Genomic DNA, 25,977 nt, shown 5'->3' with positions numbered 1-25,977 from the left:
GTCTTAAAGTATCGATTAATCCATAGCGTTGTAATTACCTGTTTATGTCTCTTACCTCTGGTTGTCCTCAGGCTTTTTATAATCTAGTTGGGTAGATGGAGGAGCACAATTAGATCTCTTCTATAAAACTTTATCTAAATCTCTTAGCTAGAAGTAAACTTTTTACCTTCTCACCTTGATAGCATTTTGAACATGTAGCCATTACTCATGTAGCCATTAATCACCTTGAGTCTTACATCATAATTATTAGTATGTGTTTCCCACCTCCTTGTTTAGTTGGAGCTCATTAAAGACAGGAACTGTGTCCTATTGTCTTCCATTCTGCTGGTCATGATGCCTTTCATTTAACATTTGCTGAATAATGTTAAAGACATAAATTCTCTATGTTTTAAAACTTTTAAGAATTTGTTAGCTCAATATCTTAAGTGTAACACTGGAAAAATGTCAGTTTACATTATAGTTTTTTTTTTTAAACAATGAAGGGTCTCATTGGTATACATCTTTAAATTCACTAAACTCATTGCATAGGTGAATGGGAAGATCAGAGCTCTGCTTTTATTTTATTGGCCTCTAGAATATCTGTGGTTCTGTGACCCATTGGCAGTATGGCTTTGATTATTTTTTTTCTGTGTCCCATGATACTAAATAAATTTCTAGTGGTCTAACAACTTTACCTCAAATAAAATATTAATATAGTCTTTTAGGTTTCTTATAAGATGGTTATGTGTTCTCTGGTGTAGGTACAATTAAAAATTTCAACTAGTGCCTGGTCCAGTGGTTTTTCGTTGGATACAGTGGGAAGTTATGGGTGTGTGAAGTGTCCTGCCAACAATATGGAGTACCTGGTAAGATTCCGCTTGCTTACTTACCTCTCTGACTTCATTCACATTTTCTTCAGTTCAGTAAACCAGCTAGATTCTAAGGGGTACAGAAATTTGAATTCTAAGTATTATGTAAAGGACTGTTATCTCTATAAATTTCTGTGGCCACTAGTATCAGGACAAAACCTGAATTTATAAAAAGTTTAAGACAGTAAGTTGAATCCTCATTCCATACTGTTCTCTGCCAAATGTTTCTTAAATATTAAATTTGATTATGAAAATTTGAGTAATATGATGCCAGTGGACCTGTTTTATTGCCACTTTGAAATTTTCATCTTAGTTCATTAACTGAGTGATGATAAAACAGCAAAACTTGAGCCTCTCCACTAATTATAAAACAATTTATGTTTGGAATGTTAAAAAATAAAGAATACAAATAAAATAAATATTACGAGTCATCATTAGTTAGATTACCACTTGATATTTCTTGAATTGATTTCTGATGGAGCTAAATTAAGGAACCAAAAATTTTTCTTAGAAGATAATCAGTAGTTGAATATGGCTTATATTAGTTACTTTATTTAACAAGCATTATTTTAAAGTATTTTAAGAAATCTGTGTATGAATGGGATATGTGTGTATACATTTCAAAGAATCTATATAAAGTACTGGGAAATTATAAACTTGTTTGTTCCTTTACACAGGTTGGTGTTAGCATCAAAATGAGTAGTTTTAATCTTACACGAATAGTTACTCTGACTCCCTTTTGTACCATTGCAAACAAGTCATCATTAGAACTAGAAGTTGGCGAAATTGCATTTGATGGCTCAATGCCAACTAATAAGTGGAACTATATTGCTTCTTCAGAGGTAAAATTTTCCTCTACTATAACTGGCTCCTAAAATGTACAAATAAATATGATATATAAATAAGAATTGCATATACTTCTTTGTTATACCCATTTTGCTACAATATTTGTGTATTAAAATATGATAGCCAACTTTACTTTTCTTTTGCACTGTAAACACATGTTAAAAAACGAAGAATAAAAGTACTGGTAATATTTATCACTAGCCAGTCTAGAGGGCTAACACCCAGCCTCTAGTTCTTCCTATATGTATAGAACATATGGATGTATATTGTGAAAAGAAGATAAAGATACTGTACTATGAATTATCTCAATAGGATAATGTCTCTGCCTTCAAGGAGTATATAATCTTGTTGGCAAGCTGAAGACTCATATAAATTAACACATGGAAGAAAATATATGCTAAGTTATAGGTGGCTTTAGAATTTCTGAATAGATTATCCGAAAGTTTCCTTGAGAATTTCCTAAAATTCAACCCCCTCACTTTACCGAGAAGGAAAAGTATGAATCTCGTACTTTTCTAAAGTCAGTACAGTCATTGGAAGTCACCATCATTGTGGCCAAGATCAAAAGGGAGTGTTTCATAGAAGAGGTGGGATTTGAACTAAACGTTGCAGGTTCAATAAGATTTTAGGAGTGAAGAGAGTGAGGGAAGGCGTGAGGGAGAGGACAGGTGCAAAGATGAGTATTACTGCTTGAATTTGCCTGAGTTTTCAACCACACCAGCTGACCTTAAAGAAAGAGCCATTCTTCTGTACATCTCAAAAACAAAATTGTATATATATTTAAAAACTTAGCAAGAAGCTTAAGAGGAGAGATTCCAGTTACACAGATTTAGAGCTCTGAGAGGCATGGGCTTTCCAAGGCTCTGGGAATGATCTCTATAGACTTGGCAACAAATAAATGCTCATTACCATTGATGTGGGTTTGATAATAGTAGCATTTTTATTCAGAAATAGAATTTACCTAGTATTGTATAACAGAGGGACATTTTGTATTAGGAACTAAAACCTCAGTTTTACAGATAAGGCTCAGAGAGGTGTATGCTTTGATTAAGATCAAACAGTTAGGAAGGTAATGTTAGGACTTCCAGCAAGGTCTGTGGCGTTCTCTTCTCCGCCTTCAATTGTCTTTCTAGTTTATCTAGGATAAGATAACACTGAAAGAATTCATAGTGCATTAAGGAATTATAATGGGATATGCACAAAAGCAGATGTTTTAAGATTATAGGTTTTAAATATTCAAGATATTTGAGGCATTCTTAATCAGTAAGCTCTTTAGTTTCTCATATTATAATTACTCTATAAGTGCATACAGACTATTAGATCTATGTTCTTCGGTTGGAGCTTCTTTGGTTTCATAAATAGGCCTTATATTATTAATAATTTTAACATGAGATGTGGAGGAAATATTTTAAGAAACTTGTAATAATTGTATCATGATTAGATTTAGAATTGAAAACTTAATTAGCCATTGTCTTATTTATACCCCAGTCTTGTTTTAAGACTGATCTTAACTTTTGTATTTTTAGTGCCTTCCGTTTTGGCCTGAAAATTTGTCAGGCAAACTTTGTGTGAGAGTGGTGGGCTGTGAAGGATCCTCCAAACCATTTTTTTATAACCGACAGGATAATGGCACTTTATTGAGCTTAGAAGAGCTGGTATGTTTTCATGGTTTATTTTATTTTATTTTTTTATTATGTTTTCATGGTTTATTTATTTATTTATTTATTTTTATTATGTTAGTCACCATACAGTACATCATATTTTCAAATACTGTTTTAAAATACAGTGTCCTTGATTTTTAAAATTTGCTATAAAATATTTTATTAAAACATGCTATAAAATCTAATTGAATTTAAATTAAAAAAAACAGAATTCAACTGGAAAAAAAATCTGGTAATCATTTAAAAGTGCTAATATATCTATTTGTGAGGTCCTATACATATATTTGTAAGAGATAAGAACCAGTGTGCTTTTCAGTTAAGAACTTAAGAAAATAGACTTTTTATGTCTACATAACTGATTGAAATTTCAGATGTCACTGCAAGCTAAACCAATACCTCAAACAGAATTTTTTTTTCTACAATAGAATGGGGGTATCTTGGTGGATGTAAACACTGCTGAACATTCAACTGTCATAACCTTTTCTGATTACCACGAGGGATCTGCACCTGCACTAGTGATAAACCACACATCACAGGATGTTGTCATGTACAAACAGAGGTATGAAAAAAAAAGATTCATGGGAAATCTCATTTGCTTTTTACTGGCCCACAGTCCTTTCTAGGAAACACTTGGGGTGGTAGATTTGTTTCACATTCTACATGTTTTCTGATTTTAGAAAGGTAACATGGAACACATGCTGTTTATTATAATACCCTCAGCAGGTTTTGGGACAGTTTCCAGAGTCCAGTACATTAACATTCCTGCAGTGAAACTTATAAATATTCATGTCAAGTGGGATAAATCAAAATTATTAATAATCTCACCTTGGTTCAGATTACGTATTTTAGCCAAATGATTTTTGATACCACACTAATAGAAAAATCTTTGGACGTATGGAGCTTTAAAATTTCGGAATTGCATATAAGGAACTGTGAACCTATTTACCTGTTTAAGCATTATTATTCTTTTGTAATCTGGAAATAGTGAACCTCTCCCTATAAATCTCTATCAAGTTTCTTTTTCCCCCAGTAGAGGTGGTAGAAGATTAAATGAGAGGACAATGAATAAGGTAGTGGTGTTGAATATAAGTATGGAACGATAGGAATTTTGTTGTTCTTGCTTGTGCTGTCATTTGGCTTGGGTGATACCATTATTTAATGACATAACAGTTTTAAACCCTTAGAATATATATTATATATCTGCCAAGAATTATTATTATAAATCTGCAGGGCATTATTTTACATATGTATAAAATTTTATATATGCCTAAGGTTATTTTTACATATAGAATTATTTTATATAAAATAATGCCTTGTAGATTTACCTGTTCTTAACTCTCCTGGCTTGAATCCACTGGAAGATTTAAAAGTACAGAATGGGATTGAAACCTAATTGGGTTCCTTTTGTTGTTGTTTTTCCCTGGAAAGTTTTTTGTAATATGGACTAATACTTCTTAAACTTTAATGATAAATTTGGAAGATCTCCCAGAAATCTTGTTAAAATGGAGATTCTGATTTAGTAGGTTTTAGGCGGGGCCCAGGATTTTGTACTTTCAGCAAGCTCCAGGTAATGTTGCTGCTTCTCCATAGATCACACTTTGAGTAGCAACAGTGTGGACATAATTTTTGCTTTTTTTGAGACTCATGTTTCTTATCTGTTGCGTTTGATTAATAAACTTAAATTTAAGCACTGAGTGACATTCTGCTGCTAAAGGATTTATTGTTGATAGTTTTTTCTGCAAGTGAGCTCTGACGTACCAGTTTGTTTACTTTAATGAATTCCATTGCCTGCATCAATTTGGAGTATACTGCAACTTCAGAAAGGCAATATTCCCTTCCCTCAAGCTTTAAACCATTAGTTTATTGGACATTTTAGGGTACTTATTTTTAGGCAGAGTTCTGTTTATTAACAAAGGCTATTTTAGAAGATTTTTGTGCCTGTCCCCTCCCCTGTAAACCACAGGTCTGGGTTTCTCAAGGCCTGGCTGTTTTCATCTTCCCTCTGGTGGTTGTGTTTCAGTGGGTCACAGGAGGAAGTGTACTTGGTGCCAGGAGAAGCTCGACTTTTTGCCTGGGCAGATCCTACTGGTACCAGAAAACTTACCTGGACATACGCAGCAAATACTGGAGAACACAGTCTGTTAAAGGTATCGTGATGTGAATGAGTGCTATATGAGTTGCCTGGTGGTGAAGGAAGCATACAAGCCAGCTTCCCACAGTCATCTTTGTCCTTACTGAACTAAAAATGAAATGGAAGTATTTTCAAAATAAGTTGGTTTTGGAGTTTAGATTGCAAGTAGTTCATACCTGTATTTTAGATAAGACAAAATCATTTATTTACAGTTTAAAAAATAGGCCTGCTTTATCTTGCCCAAGTAAAGCCCAGTAAAGTATCTTTTATATGCCCCCCTTTTTTTTAAAGAAAGGAATTTTAAAAGTAAGTGAAAACAACTTTATTTTGAACATATGGTTGCCACTGTTGGCTGTGAGGTTTTTAGGCATATTTTCCCAATGAAGACCATGGATTTTAATTAAAGGAACCTGATAGTATACAAATTGTCCCATATAAGAAATTTAATGAAATATTTATTAAAATAATATTTAGGTAGCTAATTTAATCAAATATGTTATTCTTAGACTTTTAAACTTTGGGAAGGTCTTAAGGATTCACCTACCAGCCTTTCTATAGTGTAGGAATTGTTCCTGTGTTAGCAATATAGATCATTTGTTTCTGTAGAAATATATCCTATTATGAAAAGTTCATACAGTGTCCTGTTCTACTGTCTGATAATGCCAGTTGTTAAAAAAGCTTTATTGACTTTTGCTTTAAAATGGTAATTGGCCAACAGTGGCTGAATTATCTTCTCCTGTATTCCCTTTGAAATGCCCATAAAAGAGATAAAATCTTAGCTACTTTTGAAAAATCAGACAGATAGTTCCTCCGTTATGAGATTCTTGGAATAATTTTCACCATGACAATTTGATGGAACTATACTATACTAGCTTGCTTGCGCTTTACTTTTTACAAGACAGAAACTCAAGGTTTGTAAATGGTGCAGAGGCTTAAATTCCCTGATCCTCTTAGCCTCTTGGCTCAGAGACATGGGAGCTCTAGCAGAGGTCTCTGACTGTGCTGGTATTGTTTCCCCTCTCCTCACAGTTAACGCTGCTCAGTAACTACAACGCCCAGTGGTAGTATATAGACACTAGAGAGAAAGTGGGAAGGACCTCCTGGAGGAGGATGTTCAGATCTGTATATTGAGGCAGATTCAGGAAGAATCTGGGAATAGTGTATGTGGGGATTGTGGTTTTTAATGTTTCTCTTCTATTTGGTGTTAGAGCACCAGGCAGTAGGAAAAGTAGATAACTGTGCCTCAGTCAGCACATAATCTGCCACATTCTGGAAACTGAGCTAGAAGCAAGGCTGTTGCCCATTCCCTTGTCTGCTAAGTTGATTTGAGAAGGGAGTTCCACTCAGGCAGGTGGACATGGTGAGGGAGTTCAAAGAAAATCCACACATTATTGGCAAACACTAGGTCTGAACAGATCTTTCCTTATTAAGTGTGAATGAACAGGGAAAAAACAAAAACAAAAACAACAGCAACATGGGGTTTATGAAAAAAATAGTTCAGGAGAAAAATGTAGCATTATCCCGTAGAATCAGAAGGTGATTATACCCCTGAAATTTTTTTTACTACAGGAGGACGACAAGAAATTTTCCAAATTAATGTCTCACCTCCTCAACTAAGTTATAAAGCTGCAACAGCTATGAAATAGAAGAATGCATGGTGAAATAAAAAGACACAAGCAAATGAAGTAAAAGTGGAGTAGGGAAACAATATATTCTGTTCATACCATAAATATACCATTTAATCTTAAATTTTAATTACAGAAGTACAGATTAAAGTTTTCGTTTTTTTTAAAAACCTATTAATGAGTAGAACTAAAATCATTGGTAAGAGAATTTTAAAACAATTGAGAAAATGAAAATAAAGACAATCTTGCCCTTAGAGTAAAGGAAGGAGACCTAAGGAAGTATGTAGCAAGTGGCAAATACCTTTTATTGAATCTGTCTCCTGTCTTAATGCTTCCTGCATATTATCACTGATTCTTATGATTGGAATTCAGAATTCTGGTTAAAATTCAAAACCAGGTCTATCTGACTTAATAGTCCATGGACTTTTTTCCACTAAACCATGCTTGCCATCAATTATATCAGTAAATGAAAATGGTTTAAATTCTCCTATTAAAGACAAAACTCAGATTAAGTTAGAAAACAGTATCTAACTATATGCTACTTACCAAAGGTATGTCTTAACCAAACTAACACAGAACTTTATAAGCATGAAGAGGCATTAAGGATTTAGGAGGCAAACAAGTAAAAAGAAAGCAAAGTTGTTGATTTTAATTTCTGAACAACTATAATTCAAAGCAAAAACCTTTAAATAGAATATGATATGAAAAGAAGGCATGAATTCATCATTCTCAGTCTTAAAAATGATGTGTTTGTGTCATTTTTGACAACATGGATGGACCTTGAGGGTACTATGCTAAGGGAAATAAGAGAAAGAAAAATACCATATGATTTCACTTAAACATTGGAATCTAAAAACAAAAACCAAACAAAAAAACCCCAGAAACAGACCCATAAATACAGAGAACAAACTTGTGGTTGCCAGAGATTGAGGTGGGGGGGTGGGCAAAATGGGTGAAAGGGAGTGGAAGGTACAGGCTTCCAGTTGTGGAATGAGTAAGTCACGGGGCTGACACGTACAGTATAGGGAATATAGTCAATGGTACAGTAATAGCATTGAATGGTGACGGATGGTAGCTGTGCTTGTGGTGAGCATAGGATAACATATAGAGTTGTTGAATCATTATGTTGTACTCCTGAAATGAATGAAACATCGTGTGTCTACCATATGTCAATAAAAAAAAAAGCAATAGATGTTAAACAGCAACAAAACTCAGCTATTCCTATGCTCTTGATAAACCCTTTATTTGCTTTTTTCCCCAAGAAAGCATGAAATGAAAAGCACATAGTAGGTACTTGTACTGCTTGTTGAAATGAACTCTTATATTTATGTTAAGCCCAGAATGAGGAGAAAATCATTATTTCAGTCTCTGAAAACACTGACCAAATCAAGTCATATTTTTAGTGCTGAGACCTTCAGCCAAAAAGGCTTTACAAAACTGTGCACACTAAGTACAAACCATAGTTTTATATAGTGTGACTTATATAAATATTTGCAGTATTGTAAGTTATTAAAACATAAAAATAAACTAGGTTAGTTTTACGTGAGGTTACTGTTCTAATAAACTTAGGAACCTCTCCATCTTGGAGACAACTAAGCATCTTAGGACACTGGCACCCTTGCAGGATACTCTTGTTCCTGCTGCGCGCCCTTTGAGCGGTCAAACCCAGGGTACAAAAAAAATTAAGCACTATTAGTGTTTGTTATTGTTTGAAAACATCGGTGAGTTATGTTTTAAAATAGATTATGACTTTAGTTAATTTATGTCATTTTGATGGTTAGTTTTTCAATTTATAGTCATGCTTTTTAAACTTTTCTGCATGTTCTCAGTTACTGTAGTTTAACTTTATATAATAAAAACTTAACCGCTTATGGGTTTAATATAAAGTCTTTCTTTTCCCCAGGATGAATGTGGCCAGTTTCCCTATGATGCAAATACTCAGATACACTGGGTATCATTCCTAGATGGACGCCAGAGAGTGTTGCTTTTCACTGATGATGTTGCCTTGGTTTCCAAAGCACTTCAGGCAGAAGAAATGGAGCAGGCTGATTATGAAATAACCTTTTCTCTCCACAGTCTTGGGCTTTCCCTGGTTAATAATGAAAACAAGCAGGAAGTTTCATATATTGGGATAACCAGGTATGGAAGAAGAAAAATAAGGCATCAGAAATCTTTAAAAAGCATTGAGTTCATAATACCAAGTTTAATGAGAGTAAACAGCTTTTCTGAATTTTGATGTACTGTGTATTCTTTCAGCATAACTTATGAACAGTTTTTTTCACTGCTAGTTGAAAAGCCTCCTAAGATAGAAAGATGAGTAAGATAATGCCTCTGCACTTACCGTACTCATCAGCAGTTGGTGGGGGAAAAAAGAGATTTGCTTCTTTGTTTTTGGTATGTATTTTTTTGATGAATTATAGTAACAGAAAGAAGTATATATACGTGCAATGGCAGTACCGAGATAGAAGCAAGTAAGTTGTTTTGTGCAGTGGAGGCTGAAGAAACTGGCCTGGATTAGAGGAAGCCAGCAAGAGTGGGTCAGATAAATTGGAGAAGACATTCATGGAGGAGGCAGTATTTGACATAGGTACATAGTCTTTAATGGGCAGGTATTTAAAACTTTTAAATAGTGATGGAACCAGTTATTTTCTCTGATTCTGCTTGTATCTGTATAAGAAAAATATTTGAATTTATTTATTTTGACTTTTTAAATCTCACTAACTTTGGTAAAAGACTCGTTTGTTTCTTGGAGGCTGATGGGTGGAATGGTTAACATGTTACCATGTATCATCTATCAATAATCATGTTTAGTGTAAAAGTAAAAAATTAAGTCAATAAAAATATCACGTATGTAACACGCTTTACACAACACCTGACAGATTAAGAGTTCTAAAAAGGGTATACATCCATTGATATAATATTAATATATTTGTATATATTTGAGTAATATATTCTCTTGGTTATACACTTGAGTATATTATAGTATTTTTAACCTAAATATGAAAATCATTTTTAAGTCCTATAAATTCAGTTTCTTCACTCTGCTGTTCTTTGATATAACTTATTTTTACTTTAATATTACATATGTTATTACGTTTTGTCATATTGGTCTTGTAAGGACTTTTAAAAATTCATCTAAAAGAACTTGATTATCTTTTTTCTGATGACAGTACACATTTAATACACATTCAGTGGGGATGTGTACTGAGGAAAAATAAATCAGTTACAGAATTTTTAAAATTAGACTTATTTTTTGAGCAGTTTTAGGTTTACAGAAAAATTGGCCGTAAAGTACAAAGTTCCCATACGCCCTGCATCTTTCCCCTATTATTAACATCTTGAAATAGCGTGGTACACTTTTTACTATTGATGAACTAATGTTGATACATTATTATTATCTAAAGTCCAGTGTTGATGTTGTTTGAGTTAGAGTTTACTCTTAGTGTTGTAAATTCTATGGGTTTTGAGAAATGAGTAACATCTGTCATTACAGTGTCCTATAGAATAGTTTCAATATCATAAAAATCACCTGTATGCCACCTGGTCATCCCTTTCTCCCTCCCCCTGAACCTCTGGAAACCACTGATCTTTTTACTGTCTCTAAAGTTTTGCCTTTTCCAGAATGTCATATCACTGGAATCATACATATGTAGCCTTTTCAGATAAGCTTCTTTCACTTAGCACTATTTTTTTAAGTTTCGTCATGTTCTTTCTGTGGCTTGATAACTCATTTTTATAAATCACTTAATAATATCCCATGTCTGGATGGATGTACCACAGTTTATTCGCCTATTGAAAGACATCTTGGTTGCTTCTAAGTTTTGGCATTTATGAATAAAGCTGCTATAAACATTCGTAGGCAGGTTTTTGTGTACACATAAGTTTTTAACTCATTTGGGTAAATATGAGTGTGATTGTAGGATTTTTATGGTAGGATTATGTTTAGTTTTGTAAGCAACTGCCAAATTGTCTTTCAAAGCAGCTGCACCATTTTGCATTTACACCAGGAATGAATGAATGAGCATTCATTGCCCGATGTCCTTGTCAGCATTTGCTGTTGTCAGTGTTTCAGATTTTGGCCACTCCAACAGGGATGTAGTGATATGTCATTATTGTTTTAATTTGCAATTCCCTAATTATGTATGCTATTGAGTATCTTTTCAAATGCTTATTTGCTATCAGAATATCTTCTCTGGTGAGATTCAGGTCTTTTGCCCATTTTTTAATTTTTCATTTTCTTATTAAATTTTAAGCATTCTTTGTATATTTGAGGTACAGTATTTTATCAGATATGTGTTCTGCAAATATTTTCTCCCAGTCTCTGGCTGTCTTTTTATTCTTTTAACAGCGTCTTTCACACAGAAGAGATTTTTAATTTTAATGAGACCCAGTGTGGATTCTTTCTTTCATGAGTTATGCTTTACGAGCTGTATTTTAGAAGTCACAAAAATGCAAAGTTACTTACATCTTCTCATGTGTTACCTGCTGGGTTTTATAGTTTAGTGTTTGATATTTAGGTCTATAATTATACATTTTGAGTTAGTTTTTGTGAAATGTGTAAGCTCTATGTCTAGATTGATTTTTTTTTTTTTGCATATTCAGTTCTGTCACCATTTGTTGAAAAGATTGTCCTTTTTCCATTGAATTGCCTTTGCTCCTTTTCAAAATCAGTTGCCTATATTTATTTGGGTCTATTTCTGGACCCTTTATTTGCTTGTCAGTTCTTTCACCCATACCACACTGTCTTGATTTCTGTAGTTTTGTGGTAATCTTGAAGTCATGTAGTGTCAGTCCTCCAACTTTTTTCTTCTTCAATATTATGTTGACTATTTTGAATCTTTTTTTTTTAAGACTTTATTTATTTATTTGACAGAGAGAGACACAGCGAGAGAGGGGACAGACACAAACGGGGAGTGGGAGAGGGAGAAGCAGGCTTCCTGCTGAGCAGAGAGCCTGATGTGGGGCGCGATCCCAGGACCTTGAGATCATGACCTGAGCCGAAGGCAGACGCTTAACGACTGAGCCACTCAGGCACCCCAACTATTTTGAGTCTTTTGCCTTTCCATATAAACTTTAGAATTAGTTTATCAGTTAGTTGGGATATTGGTTGGGATTGCATTGAAGCTATAGATCAACTTGGAAAGAACTGATATTTGACATTATTCAGTCTTCATATGCATGTACACAGATCCTTGTATTCAGATCTTTGATCTCTTTCATCAAACTTCTGTAGTTTTCCTCATGTAGATTCTGCACAAATTTGTTAGATTTTGTTTATACCTAAGTATTTAATTTCTCTGGTGCTAATATAAATATTTTTTTAATTTCAAATTTCAGTTGTTCATTGCTGATACATAAGAACGCAATTGATTTTTGTATATTAATTTTGTATCTTGAAACATTAGTTGCAGGGATTTTGTTGATTGATTCTTTGGGATTTTCCACATAGACAGTCATGTCATCTGAGAACAAAGACAGCTTTATTTCTTCTTTCCTAATCTGTGTACCTTTTATCTTCTTGACTTAATGCATTATCTAGGATTTCCCACTGTTGAATAGGAGTGGTCAGAGTAGACATCCTTGCTTTGTTCCTGATCTTAGTAAGAAAACATCTAGTTTCTCACCATTAAGTATGATGTTAACTGTAGGTTTTTTGTAGATGTTCTTTTTCAGGTTGAGGAAGTTCCCCTCTCTTCCTAATTTGTTGAAAATACTTTTTTGTAAGTATGTATGGTGACAGATGTTAACTAGATTTATTGTGATGATCATTTCACAATATATCCAAATATTAAATCATTATTTTGTATACCTGAAATTAATGTTATATATCAATTGTACCTAAATAAAAAATAAAAAATATATTTTTTCATTAATAGACTTGCATTTTTAAAATTCATACTCAATTGTTTTTATATTTTGAATTTCATCAATTAGAAAAATTTGTGCAGTTTTTTTCTCTTGTTATTTATTTATTTTTAAAGATTTTATTTATTTATTTGACAGAGAGAGACACAGCGAGAGAGGGAACATAAGCAGGGGGAGTGGGAGAGGGAGAAGCAGGCCTCCCGCAGAGCAGGGAGCTGGATGCAGGGCTTGATCCCAGGACCCTGGGATCATGACCTGAGCCGAAGGCAGACACTTAACGACTGAGCCACCCAGGCACCCCTCTCTTGTTATTTAAATAGCACTTATGTAATAACCTCAGTTTTGTCTCAGCCACAAAACCTAAAATATTTACTATATGGCTTTTTATAAAAAGTTTGCGAGGTCCTTGATTGATTGATGTCAATGTGTGATAGAAGAACATTTCCCCTGTCCCTTTTCCATATGTACATTTATAATTTTGCTGTTTAAAAAAAAATCTTGTATAATTTTCATAAGAGATTTATAGTTGTAATAATTTGAAGTTGAATGACAATTCCAGCAAGCCTAATATATATTCCTAATTTAATTTTCTTTGTGGATTGTTTTAGTTCTGGTGTTGTTTGGGAGATGAAACCAAAACAGAAATGGAAGCCTTTTAGTCAAAAGCAGATAATGTTGCTGGAGCAGTCCTATAAAAAATACCAAGTATCAAAAGACCACGGATGGATTAAACTAGATAATAATTTTGAGGTATACCAAATTTTTTTTGTTTTGGTTTTTATATATTTATTTTGTTGGTGGATAATAAGTAAGGAAAATTTACTGTCCAAGTAAAAACGTGTGTGCAGAAACTAATTTATTTATTAGCAAATAAACTTTTGTTTGTTAGTAGGATTGACATTACTGATACTCATTAGTACATTTTAAATTAAAATATGTTATTAAATCATACTATAAAACATGATTTAAATATGTTTCTCTTTTGCATTTTTGTAATTTCTTCTGTTTACAAGACAGTTTCATGGAACTTGTTTTCAGTAAGATTATGCAGAAATTAATATTGCTTATTGAAACTTTTGTTCTGTTTTGAATTGATACCAATATATATTGGTAAATAAAGTCTGTGCAAAATTATGTATTGGGCAGTAATGAAAAACCTGTAGAAAACCTGTTCAATTAAGTTCATTAAATGTGAATGATTGTTGGACTTGGGTAGATGTCACAAATACAGGTGTACTCTCTTCATGCCCTTACAGTGTTGCAGCTGAAGGTCACTTTTGCCCTAAGAAGACCCCAGAAACTTGACTGCAGTTTCTCATTTGCTCTGGTTCAGTCACACAGCTTTAGTTATTGTTTGTCTTTGATATCTAATGGTAGGGTTTGCCTTGGTCACCAGATATGATCCCCACCCCGACCCTCATCCCTATAAATGTTGGCCATGCTCAAATGAAAACAAACGTCAGACATAAATAAGCTATTAACTATTCATTGTTTAACTTTGTTAAGACAAAATTTAAGAGTTACCAAAATTACTCATTACTATTGAGGTTTTTAAAAAATATAAAGCATGGTTTATTTTCTTTCACTGTAGTTTATATAATTGAAAATTTCCTCAGTTGTTTTCTTATTTTCCTCATAATTTGGGTGGAAAAGTGATGATTCTGCTTCAAAGATCTCAACTGTAGATCACCTTAAGGCAGATATTTTGGTGAGACTTAGAGATTAAAACGTTTTCTCCTTTCAATTTGTGAGTAAATGGATATTTAAAATGGGCTATCCTGCTAATACCAAGTCATCAAAAACATATGTATTTTTTTCCCAGGTCAATTTTGATAAAGTTCCCATGGAAATGCGCCTCCCTGTTCATTGCCCGATAAAGCGAGATTTTTTATCAGGGATTCAGATTGAATTTAAGCAGTCTCCTCACCAGAGAAGTTTAAGAGCCAGATTGTACTGGCTTCAGGTAACATTGTCGTTTTCAGTTCAATAAGTATATCTAATCACTTTGGGAAACTTGGGGATGAAATTTTTTCTACAAGACTCTAGCATACGTTGTAAACAGTATTTTTCTTCTCGTTTCTATATTTATTCCCCTTCTCCCATGTATCCTGTGGATTCTTTATACTTAGCAACCAAGTCCAAAGACCTTGTGACTGTTGAAACTATTTAATTTGACCAGTTAGCCTGCAAGAGCATTTTCCTGCACTGAAATTGTTATTTTTACATATTCCTTTGAATTTCTCATGGGATCCCCAAATAAGATTTTCTTTCGTCATTCTACACAGGAGTGAACATCAGAGAATGTTTTTGTCTGCTTGCTTGCTCCCTTCTTGCTTCCCTTCCTCTCTTCCTTTTAACTACTAAAATACTACTTAGGACATTTTTATTCTTTTTCTTCTTTCTAATTTTATACCCAGTCTCCACTTACAGTTTACCTAAATTATAAGCTGTCAAAATCTGACATGATCCATAGGCACAAATATTTTGATTAATAGTGTGTACGTTGCACAGTGTTAATGCACTGATGAGGATATTAAGTATTCCTTTATGTAAAAGGTTGCCCTTGCTGGCATATATACGAATTTTAGATTTAAAGTGAAACTTCTAATATTAGGCACCACATATACAATGCAGATATTTAATTCTGATAAAATTAGCAACCTCTTGTCTCTAAAACTAAAAGTTATTACATTATTTCAAATCCTGCTGATTTATTTTCTTTTCTTTCTTTCTTTCTTTTTTTTTTTTTTAAGGTTGATAGTCAGTTACCAGGTACAGTGTTTCCTGTTGTATTTCATCCTGTGGCCCCTCCAAAATCTATTGCTTTGGATTCAGGTAAAAAAAAAGAAAGAAACAAAAAAATTGAGACATCCTATTTTAAAAATTAAGTAGACATTATTTTGATCTAGTATAAAGCTTGATTGTATTTTCCTGTGTTTTTTTTTTTTTCTTTCTTCCTCTAAGAGCCCAAACCTTTCATTGATGTGAGTGTCATCACAAGATTTAATGAATACAGTAAAGTATTACAGTTCAAGTAAGTAAAGATTCCCCTATTTATCTAAAGGAATTTAAAATGAGAATCTACTTTGAAAATAAATTTCACTCTTGTGAGGCTGACTTCCATATAAAACTTATTTTCCGCCTGAACATACGAATCCACTTTTGGTCAAGTAATTTTCTGTGTTGAAACTTAATAATTGTCCCTCTATATTTTAAAGTGTAAAATTCCTTAACCACTTTTCCTCTTTGTAATTCCAATTAGAATATAAAATAGCCAGTGAAATATGAATGATGTATGTATTTGTGAAATGTGCTCTTGGAAGCAATTGCTATGGCCCTTAAAAATGGAATAATACATGCTATATCATCTAATTGTATTTGTCTCTTCTGTAACATGATAAATATGGGATTTGGGACTTTAAATGCTAAGTATCAATACAGCAATATTACCTCAGTGAAACCTTAACTTACGTAGGGAAAAAAAAAACAGCTCAGTTAAGGGTACTTTGATCTTGTTCACGTAACACTTTTTTTAAGAGATGAAGGAGTAAAATCTTATTGTGACTTCTGGCCAAAATCAAAGTTTAACGTTGAAAATTACAAGGTTTGATAGAAACCCTTTTCTGTCTTTTAAAAAATTTTTTTCCTCAGGTATTTTATGGTCCTCATTCAGGAAATGGCCTTGAAAGTTGATCAGGGGTTTCTAGGAGCTATTATTGCACTGTTTACCCCAACAACTGACCCTGAAGCTGAAAGAAAACGGGTAACAATTTTTATTTCTTGGGAAAATTATAAACCAAAAAAAATAAATCAGCCATTCTTTGAACTAATTAGAGAAAAAAAATTAAAGTACTAATTCATTTCATTTTTTTCAGACAAAGTTAATCCAACAAGATATTGATGCTCTAAATACAGAATTAATGGAGACTTCGATGACTGATATGTCAGTTCTTAGTTTCTTTGAACATTTCCATATTTCCCCTGTTAAGGTTTGTTGCATTTATTATTTTGAAAATTGTGCAGAATTGTTGTAGGATTTTTAAAAGCTCTGTGTATAAATGTGTTTTAATTTGTATCAAATATTTGGTGGGAATTTTGTTTGATTAATTGAAATAATTAAGATAATTCTCTGTGACATATGTACAACCATAATTCCCACAGAGAAACCATCAGAGCATGTTCTCGAGTCTTGAATTAATAACCCTTTTATTCAAGGAAGGAGCTGACAAAAGCATTTCTTAATTAAGCGAAGAAGTGCTCACCAACATTTAATGTTTTAGTTGTACTTTGTAACTACTATCACTGTCTAAACAGAGAGCTATAATGGGTGCCCTAACCAGAATGTGAAAACGCTGAAGTAGGTATTATACTGTTGATGTGGTGTTTTTCACCCTTCCAAAATTTGATTGTAACTAAGGGAGTAGAAAATTGGATACCTTTCACTTGCCTGATTTTGTACTTTATGAACCCATTTCCTTTTCTCCTTTTGTTCTTTTTAGGTTTTATAGGAAGAGGTGACTGCTTAGTAAATTCACAAATGCCACCAACCATAACTCTAAACTTGTGTAATGGGCCGGATTTACAATTAAGTAACTCTAAAATACTGATGATCCTTTACATTCTCAAAAACTGTTTACAGCACATTATTTTCCATTGCATACACCATTCCTTTCAGCTAAGTAAATTAATTTATAAAATGGACTTGAGTTACTATTTTAAATTCATGTACTAGTTTGGTAATATTAGACATATTTATAGTGTTAGGTTTGAAATTTATATCATTTTAGGTGTAGGTTATACACAAATTTCTTTTTCATTATTAAGTGAAAATCACTTATGAGATTGAACAATACCTTCAACAAATATTTGCTGAATGTCTCCTATCAAAGTTGCTCTGAAAGTTATAAAATGACTTCATGGAGCTTACAATCTTAGGGGAGTGCCAAAGATTGTTAATTTATTGATTCATGATTTTATGCACATTAGGAATTATGAAGTTGAATAATTAAGATCATAATAAGTTGTTTTCTTATTCCATGATGACTTTGCCTTAGGGAAAGGCTAGACATCTGTCCACCTAAGCTTACATTTCCTGGATCTGGATACTCTCTGACTCTGCAGATGTCCACATCAAATCAACAAACAAACAAACAAACAAAACCAAACCCAAAACCAGGCTTTCCTGATTTTATCCCAACTCTCTTTTATTGAGCTCTACATTGGTTAGGTAAAATGGAGAATAAGAAAGGAGTCATCTGCTTTATTTGCCCAGATAGAATTACCTTTTGCCTGTGCCTTTTGCCACTATTGCACCATTGATGATACAGCACAAAGTAGAAGAAGCTAAATGGGAATATGAAAATCTCATGTTTAAATAGCTGAGTTGAAGGAGTCTGTGAAAGCTGAAAACCTTATTACTCTTTTAAAAATTTATTTAGCAACTTGCTAATTGTTGCCATAATTGTCATGTTGTTGTTATTATTATGGTATAATTATAATTGTTATTGTTGATTATATTGTATAAAAATATACATATTATATATAATATATAATTGTAATTGTTAATGATTGCCATAAATTATTTACCTCAGTTGGATGAAAATAAATGATGATTTATTATTTTGACTGGTAGACATGTTTTGTGTGCCAGTTGACATATTTTTCTTCTTAAATGATTATACTGTTTTTATAAAGTATTTTGAGCCCCTACATGTAAACACAATGGTATTTATACACTTTAGATAAAATTTCAGCTCTTTGGAACAGACTGATTTGTATTTTATCAAAAAGCAAATATGAGAATCAGGTATTAGTGAGTTATCCTGTGTGGTGAGTAGAGTAACAAATAACAACTTTGTTTAGGATTCTGAAAGATACAACATCTATTTGTATCTGGAAGATCTGATTCCTATGTATGTAATTTTTTTGGTTTTGTTTTTAGTTTTTATTTATTTTTCTTTTAGTTGCATTTGAGTCTCTCCTTGGGTAGTGGAGGTGAAGAGTCAGACAAAGAAAAACAGGAAATGATTGCAATTCATTCTGTCAATCTGCTGTTGAAAAGCATAGGTGCTACTCTGACTGATGTGGATGACCTAATATTCAAGTAAGATTTATGTTAAAGTAGATGGGGAGGGTTTTGTACCAAGGTTATGTTTCTGGATATTAATTCTTCCCATTTGGGCTAGAATGTTAGCTTAGAAAATGATAATTCTTGCTATACTTGAAGTTTGGCCCCTTTCTAATTATTCTTTTTAGATATGCTTATTTTACTCTTAAAGAGTTTTATATTTTCTTCAGTTATTCATATGTTAATACATGAATGTAGAATAAAAATGGAATTATTTAGTAGTAGCTTATAAATTGACCATGTTTTAAAACAGATTTATATTTAGAAATATGTAGCAGTATGGTGAGATTTCAGTGTAATCATATGGAAAAGCATAGGCAATAACTCTTTGTAACATTTAATCTGAGAATACTTACATGTGCTGGACATAAATAAATTCAATGAATGTTTATTGAATTGAATATTCAGCAATGATATTGGAACAAGTAGTTACCTTGGAGAAAAGAAAAACCATTTGTATTATTTCCACCTTACTTGTATACATCAAATTTCATAGGAATGGAAGGATTAAATATAAAATTCAAATGAAAAAGACTGAGGAAAATATCAGGGTTAATTGTTGTCAAATCTCTGAGTAAAGGCAGTCTTCTCAGTTTAAAAGCAAAGGGAAAACCTGCAGTGGAAAATACTAGATAGATTTGACTACCTAACAATTAAACACTTTACAAAACAAAATCAATGGAAACAATTAGAAAATGAACTGGGAAAATATAATGATGAGTATGACAGAAGATCGATAGTCTTAATATTAAACACAGATAAGACAAACCTAAAGATTCCTGTGCCGTAATTGCCAGTGGACAATAAGAGATAATTTGCAAAAGGGAAGATACAGCAGCTGATAGATATTTGAAATGCTCAGCTTTATCATTTCTCATATAATATCATTTCTCATATAATATATGCAAATTAAAGCAAATTATCAAAGATTTCAAAACATGAATAATCCTAGTACTAGAGAGGGTTGGGTCTAACAAATGGGAACTTTTTTTTTAACTATTTGTATGAGTGGAAAGATATATATATATATATATCAAAGCCTCAAATGTTTTTCGTAGTTTTTCACTCAGTAAATCTTTTCTTGGGAATTCATTCCAAAAAATAATCATGAAATGCAATCAAAGAGTTATATTCAAAATTTACATATGGCAATCCTAATTATTATTGTCAAGATTTGGAAATGTCTGACGGTGGGAGAATTGTTTTCTTATGACACACATGATGGAAGGCTCTGCCTCCGTTAAAAATAGTTGTATAGAATTTTGAATAACCTAGAGAAATCCTTATTCACAATACTGAATGTAAAAATGCATACAAAATGTTTTAAATATTTTTGAATATGGATAGAAAAGAAAGAATTCAAAGCGGGAAATGACAAGAAAAAAAACCTAAAAAATCCACTGTATGATGGGATTATGGTTGAGTTTTTCAACCTTTTTACTCTTTATTTATGAAAGACTTGTATGAGAATGCGCTATTTTTACAGTAATTTTGTTACCGTTGTATGAAGATCTCAAACATAAATTATATGTGGCAGATGTACAAATCAAACTGTGAAGGAATTAATGATGATAAATTTATCATTGAAATTTTAAGTCCCTTTCTTTCAGAATGTAATCATCGTGCCTTTGAATCTTTCTTTCTCCTCCCAGACTTGCTTATTATGAACTTCGGTATCAGTTTTACAAGAGAGATCAGCTCATGTGGAGTGTTGTTAGACATTACAGTGAACAGGTAATTTCCTATCATAGTAGCTCACAAGGAATATACATCGTAAGGTATCCAACAAAACATTTGTATGTGATGGTGCACTGTGCAGAAATTGTTTATCTAATTTACCTCAGTTTGCAGTCTCATTACTTCGTGGTTTTCTTGAGTGATTAATTGCTATGTCTTTCGTTTCTTCCCTTCTGTATGAAAGTTTTTGAGTTTTATACATTTACCACTTTGGCAAAGAATACTGATGTAGGAGGCATCACACTTACTTCATAAATGTCTCCAGTTTCTAAGCACAGTCTAGTAGAGTCAGGAGAGGAGTTCTAAGCCAGGCCCTTCCCACGCCTCGGTTACTCCGTGGCTTGAATTGGATGCAGAGGCGTAGTAGTTGTTTCAGGGTAGTCGGGGCGCATCCCTGCACCGTGGAACTCCAGGGCGACATTGCCCTTTCCCTCCTCTGCTGCAGGGTCTTTTCTCCTATGTCTCCATAGACATTATGGCTATTACATTGTGTTTAAATAAAGATATATTTTCCTTTGTGTTTTGTTTTGGTTATTAATTATTTCCCCATCTAGTTTCATAGTAATAGCAATAGTAACATAATAATAAGTAAAAAAATTTAAAAAGTAATAAAAGTAAGTATTGTTGAGTTATAGATTCATTTAATATGTATACTCAGCCTGGCAAGGTAAGTGTAATTCACCTCTCGCTTTTTTTTTTTTTTTTAAAGATTTTTATTTTATTTATTTGTCAGAGAGAGAGAGTGAGCTGCTCCGGACCTATACGAGCATAATGCCTGGCACATAGTGAAAGATCAGTTAGTGGCTGTAGTCCTGGTTATTCTGCATTTTTTCCCTTTAACAACCCCATGTACTCAGCATCCTCCCTTCTTCCGAAGGCATCATGGTACTGCTGCTTACAACAGACTAAAGGACTTCCTATCCTTTTTGCCCCTTTAGTTCTTGAAACAGATGTATGTCCTTGTGTTGGGCCTAGATGTGCTTGGAAACCCATTTGGATTAATTAGAGGTCTGTCTGAAGGAGTTGAAGCTTTGTTCTACGAACCCTTCCAGGTATCGCTCTTTTATTTAAGTATAGGTACAGAAAATGTTAACTCTGTTTTTTTAATGACAAATAATTCGTATTTTAATTGTATCTGGGAATTGAATAATGTTCAGATAACAAAAATACATCACCGTCATGTTCTATCTAAAATTGTGTGAGATGACATTAAAAGATTGTTGTAGAATTAATTGAGCACTTCCAGTGTCTGGGCGATAAAACGTGCCCACATTTTCCAGGATTTCACGTGGTTGTAAAGAAGAATGCTAGGTAGGTTAACACCATTTCACACCTGTTTCACCACTATGGAAAGGACTCGGGGTAAGAAAAGCTTACTTTGTTTTGTATTCAAGCTTTCCTCTGACCAGTTCACCTCCATTGGGTGGAGGAATCCAGGAACCCAAAGTAGTGAGGGTTTTAGCAGGACAACCCAGAGAGAACACATGGGCGCAGAAGACCATGTGGGGGCTTAGTCTCGTTATCAGTGCAGCTTGCTGCAGCAGTCTGATGGGATTGTGACTGAAACCATGATTTATTCCTATCCAGATTTTGTCATCTCAGAAGAGTTTGCCGAGACATGTGGGTTGAAGGTATCTTCAGACACAATAGGTGTGCCGTCAGTATTTGAGTTAGAGGGTGAAAATTGATATCACAGTGTTTGTGGATCTTTACATATTCTCTATCTTCATGGAAACCCTGATACTAGATCAAAAGTCTTAAGCTTATTTAAATTTTAAATAGCAAACTTTTCTCTTTTTTTTGGGTCAGGGTGCTGTTCAAGGCCCTGAAGAATTTGCTGAGGGGTTAGTGATTGGAGTAAGAAGTCTCTTTGGACACACTGTAGGTATGTATCACCTATTTGTGTATATAAATATATGTATTTTTTATTATAATTATTCTAAAATGCATTGTTTATAAAAAATAATGAGGATCAGTTTTCTAATAATCCCTTTTAAAAGATGTGTTCCCTTGTTCTTAAATGGAAAATGACACTGACTTCCTGGGTTTGTTTATATGTCTTTGTAGTGTTGTATCAATGTGCTTTTTTTTTTTATACAATACTTTTTAGAACAGTTTTAGGTTTACAGAAAAATTTTGGAGAATCAGTGTACTTTAAATAGTTTTATTCTTCTTCTTGATAAATGGGAAATGATAAAAATATATTTCTGTATGTTTGTCTTTGAGACAGAAGCTGAAGCACCTGTTTAAAGCAATGATAATGGTCTTTAAAGAAAACAATGTGACTAACTTCTCTGGGTCTTCCGATAGGTGGTGCAGCAGGAGTTGTATCTCGCATCACCGGTTCTGTTGGAAAAGGTTTGGCAGCAATTACAATGGACAAGGAATATCAGCAAAAAAGAAGAGAAGAGATGGGTCGACAGCCTAAAGATTTTGGAGACAGCCTGGCCAGAGGAGGAAAGGGCTTCCTGCGTGTAAGTCTCTTACTGAATCTTCAAGAAGCCCTGAACTTTGATATACACTTTACAAATGTACTTTAGCTGGTTTTTTTGAAACTTGGAATATTACTTGTGGGTCAAGGTCTGTCACAATGGCAGTAGTGATAAATTGTGGACTTTTCTGTTTCCCTCTGGGCTCTCCTTCTCCGATATCACTATCACATCTATCCCCAAATCCCAGACTTAGTTTGGCACTTGGGCTGGAGTGAGAGCACTCTTCTGGAAGGCAAAGAAACAAAGCAGAGAGAAATGTGGTACATTATGGTAACTAGAGGGAGGAGGAGTTGTTCGGGTCGTTATCAGTTGACCATTTCTGTGGAGGGGAGGTGTACAAGCAAAGTGTTTGTAAACCAGGAACTGCCTTTCACTGTTTTTCAGTACTTTAAAAATTATACAGGTAATATATGAATATTGTTTAATTATACAGGTAATACATGAATAGTCTCTGTATAAGTAATTATAAGATGTAAGTTCTCCTTTTAATAAGTAATGGAAATATTAGAGGTAAAGCTATAAAGTACTATTTGATCACCCTCGCCTCTTCCCAGAAATACCTAATCTTCTCAACAGTGTGCATACTTCAGTTCTCTTTCTGTGCATTTGTGTAATGTACAGGTAGTCTTAATTTACTACCATTATTTGGCAAGTGTTAAGAATGTATAAGCGTATTACTGTTTTAATTTTGGAAATAATTTCAGGAACTGTAACTTCTGTGTTTGTACCAGTGTTGTATGTTGTCTAATTGAAAGTGCCTTACTTGTCAGGCTATTTGCGATCCTTCACAGTTCCCTTCATTTTCAGTTTTCCACACTTCCACTAAATTACGAAGTAATTTCATTAAAATTTATAATTAGATCTTAGGGATTATTTGGGTCAACTCATTCATTTTACTGGTACAGAAACTGAGGCTTAAAGAGATTGAATCAATTGCCCATGGTTGCATAGCTAATTGGTGCCAGAGCCAGATGTAGAATATTTTCATCTGCTTTGTTTCTTTCTGTTATAAAATGTTACTTCTACAAAGTGCTTTTGTTTAAAATTTGCTATTGTATAATATTTTAAAAATCATAGTGCTCACTTAGGTACATGTTCACATTATCAGGTTAAGTTCTCATTCTTTAAAAAAAGTTATTTCTAGTATGTATGTAGAGACCTCTAGTGGTTGGCTTAAAATTAAGCACCTTCCATTCAGGTTTATGATTGATCTCTCTTTCAGGGAGTTGTTGGAGGAGTGACTGGGATAATAACAAAACCTGTGGAAGGTAAGCTGAGAATGTTTCCTTCCAGTGTAAAGTCTGAAGAGATGATATATAATAAACATAATAGATGTTATTGCTACGAGTTATTTGAGAGAATTTCTGATTTCATGTTCATAGTCTTAAGTCGTTTTTTAATCAATGTACTTTCTTCAGAAAGTTGAAAGAATCTATTAAGTAATAGACTCTCACCCAGACTTTGAATGTTATTTTCAGCAGGATAATAGTTAAACTAGGTTCCTTTAGGTCCTCAATAGCAATTGATTCACTTTTTTTTTTATCCTGTTAAAAAAGTACTTTATTCAATCAAAACCCCAGTTGGCTTCTTTGTAGAGATTGACAAGCTGATTCTAAAATGTATATGGGGATTCAAGTGGCCCCAAATAGCTACACCAGTCTTGAAAAAGAACCACGTTGGAGGACTTACACTATCCAATTTAAAAACTTACCATGAAGGTATGGTAGCCAAGACAGTGTGTTACTGGCATATGGATAGACATACAGATCAATGGAATAGACTTGAGATTCCAGAAATAAACCCTTACATTTGTGGTCAGTTGATCTTCAGCAAGGGTGCCAAGGTAATTCCATGAAGAATAGCCTTTTCAACAAATGGTGCTGGGACACCTGGATGTAAACATAGAATTTATGTGTCTGGCAACAACTCCACTTCTAGGTATATACCCAAGAGAATGGAGAACATATAGTTCCCTCAAAGACTTACATATAAATGTTCGCAGAACATAGTAGCCAGAATGTGGTAGCAACCTAAAGGACTATCAACTAATGCATAATTAAACAAAAGGTGGTATACCTTACAATGGGATAGTATCCAGCTCTAAAAAGAAATCAAGTGCTGATACAAGTACAAGATGGATGAACCTTGAAAACACGTTGCTAGGTGAAAACAGCCAGTCATGAAGACCACATATTGTTTGATTCCTTTTGTAGGAAATATCCAGAATAGGCCAATCCACAGAGATAGAAAGTAGATTTCTTTCTACTTTCTAGAGTAGGGAGGAAGGAGCTAAATTGCTCAGGATCAGGTGAAGATGGGTTGGGGGAAGTGGAGAATGATGCTAACAGTCATGCGGTTTCTTTTTGAGATGATACAAATTTTCTAAAATTGATTGTGGTGATGGTGGCACATGTTAATGTACCAAAAACATTTAATTTGTACATTTCAGTGGGTGAATTATATGGTAGGTGAATTATAATTCAATAAAGTGCTTATACTTAAAAAAAAGTACACAGCTTGAAAAATCTTCTGATGGTAGACATAAAGAGAAAAATTTCTGGTCATTTCTGAAACCTTAGACTCTTAGGCCTAAGAATCAGTGGTGGTGGTAAAACTTGCACATGATTCAAGATGACCTGGAGGAC

General features: G+C 33.5%; 1 protein-coding gene across 6 annotated transcripts in view; it reads left to right on the top strand.

The window, feature by feature from the left end:
* VPS13C (vacuolar protein sorting 13 homolog C) overlaps window positions 1-25,977 on the top strand; it is a 182,356-nt gene that overhangs the window by 138,660 nt on the left and 17,719 nt on the right. For 5 of the 6 annotated variants that reach the window (XR_012373649.1, XR_012373648.1, XM_073877118.1 and 2 more), the window contains 18 exons: window positions 741-845; window positions 1,526-1,690; window positions 3,221-3,349; window positions 3,781-3,914; window positions 5,376-5,502; window positions 9,015-9,250; window positions 13,585-13,726; window positions 14,799-14,939; window positions 15,730-15,811; window positions 15,941-16,010; window positions 16,628-16,739; window positions 16,852-16,965; window positions 18,940-19,079; window positions 20,756-20,837; window positions 21,779-21,892; window positions 22,650-22,725; window positions 23,151-23,314; window positions 24,555-24,600. Coding sequence is in view for 4 of the 6 variants with exons in the window: in XM_073877118.1 (XP_073733219.1) it covers window positions 741-845; window positions 1,526-1,690; window positions 3,221-3,349; window positions 3,781-3,914; window positions 5,376-5,502; window positions 9,015-9,250; window positions 13,585-13,726; window positions 14,799-14,939; window positions 15,730-15,811; window positions 15,941-16,010; window positions 16,628-16,739; window positions 16,852-16,965; window positions 18,940-19,079; window positions 20,756-20,837; window positions 21,779-21,892; window positions 22,650-22,725; window positions 23,151-23,314; window positions 24,555-24,600 (2,179 nt within the window). In the remaining 2 variants the exon portion in view is untranslated. Of the gene's footprint in view, window positions 1-740; window positions 846-1,525; window positions 1,691-3,220; window positions 3,350-3,780; window positions 3,915-5,375; window positions 5,503-9,014; window positions 9,251-13,584; window positions 13,727-14,798; window positions 14,940-15,729; window positions 15,812-15,940; window positions 16,011-16,627; window positions 16,740-16,851; window positions 16,966-17,475; window positions 19,080-20,755; window positions 20,838-21,778; window positions 21,893-22,649; window positions 22,726-23,150; window positions 23,315-24,554; window positions 24,601-25,977 lie in introns of those variants that run through there. The other variant, XM_073877119.1, reaches the window with a different exon arrangement.

Source organism: Callorhinus ursinus, unplaced genomic scaffold (genome assembly GCF_003265705.2).
Source record: "Callorhinus ursinus isolate GAN/ISIS: 27379988/994484 unplaced genomic scaffold, GSC_fseal_2.0 scaffold25, whole genome shotgun sequence".
NCBI classification, from domain to species: Eukaryota; Metazoa; Chordata; class Mammalia; order Carnivora; family Otariidae; genus Callorhinus; species Callorhinus ursinus.
This window is presented reverse-complemented; position numbering and strand designations above follow the sequence as displayed.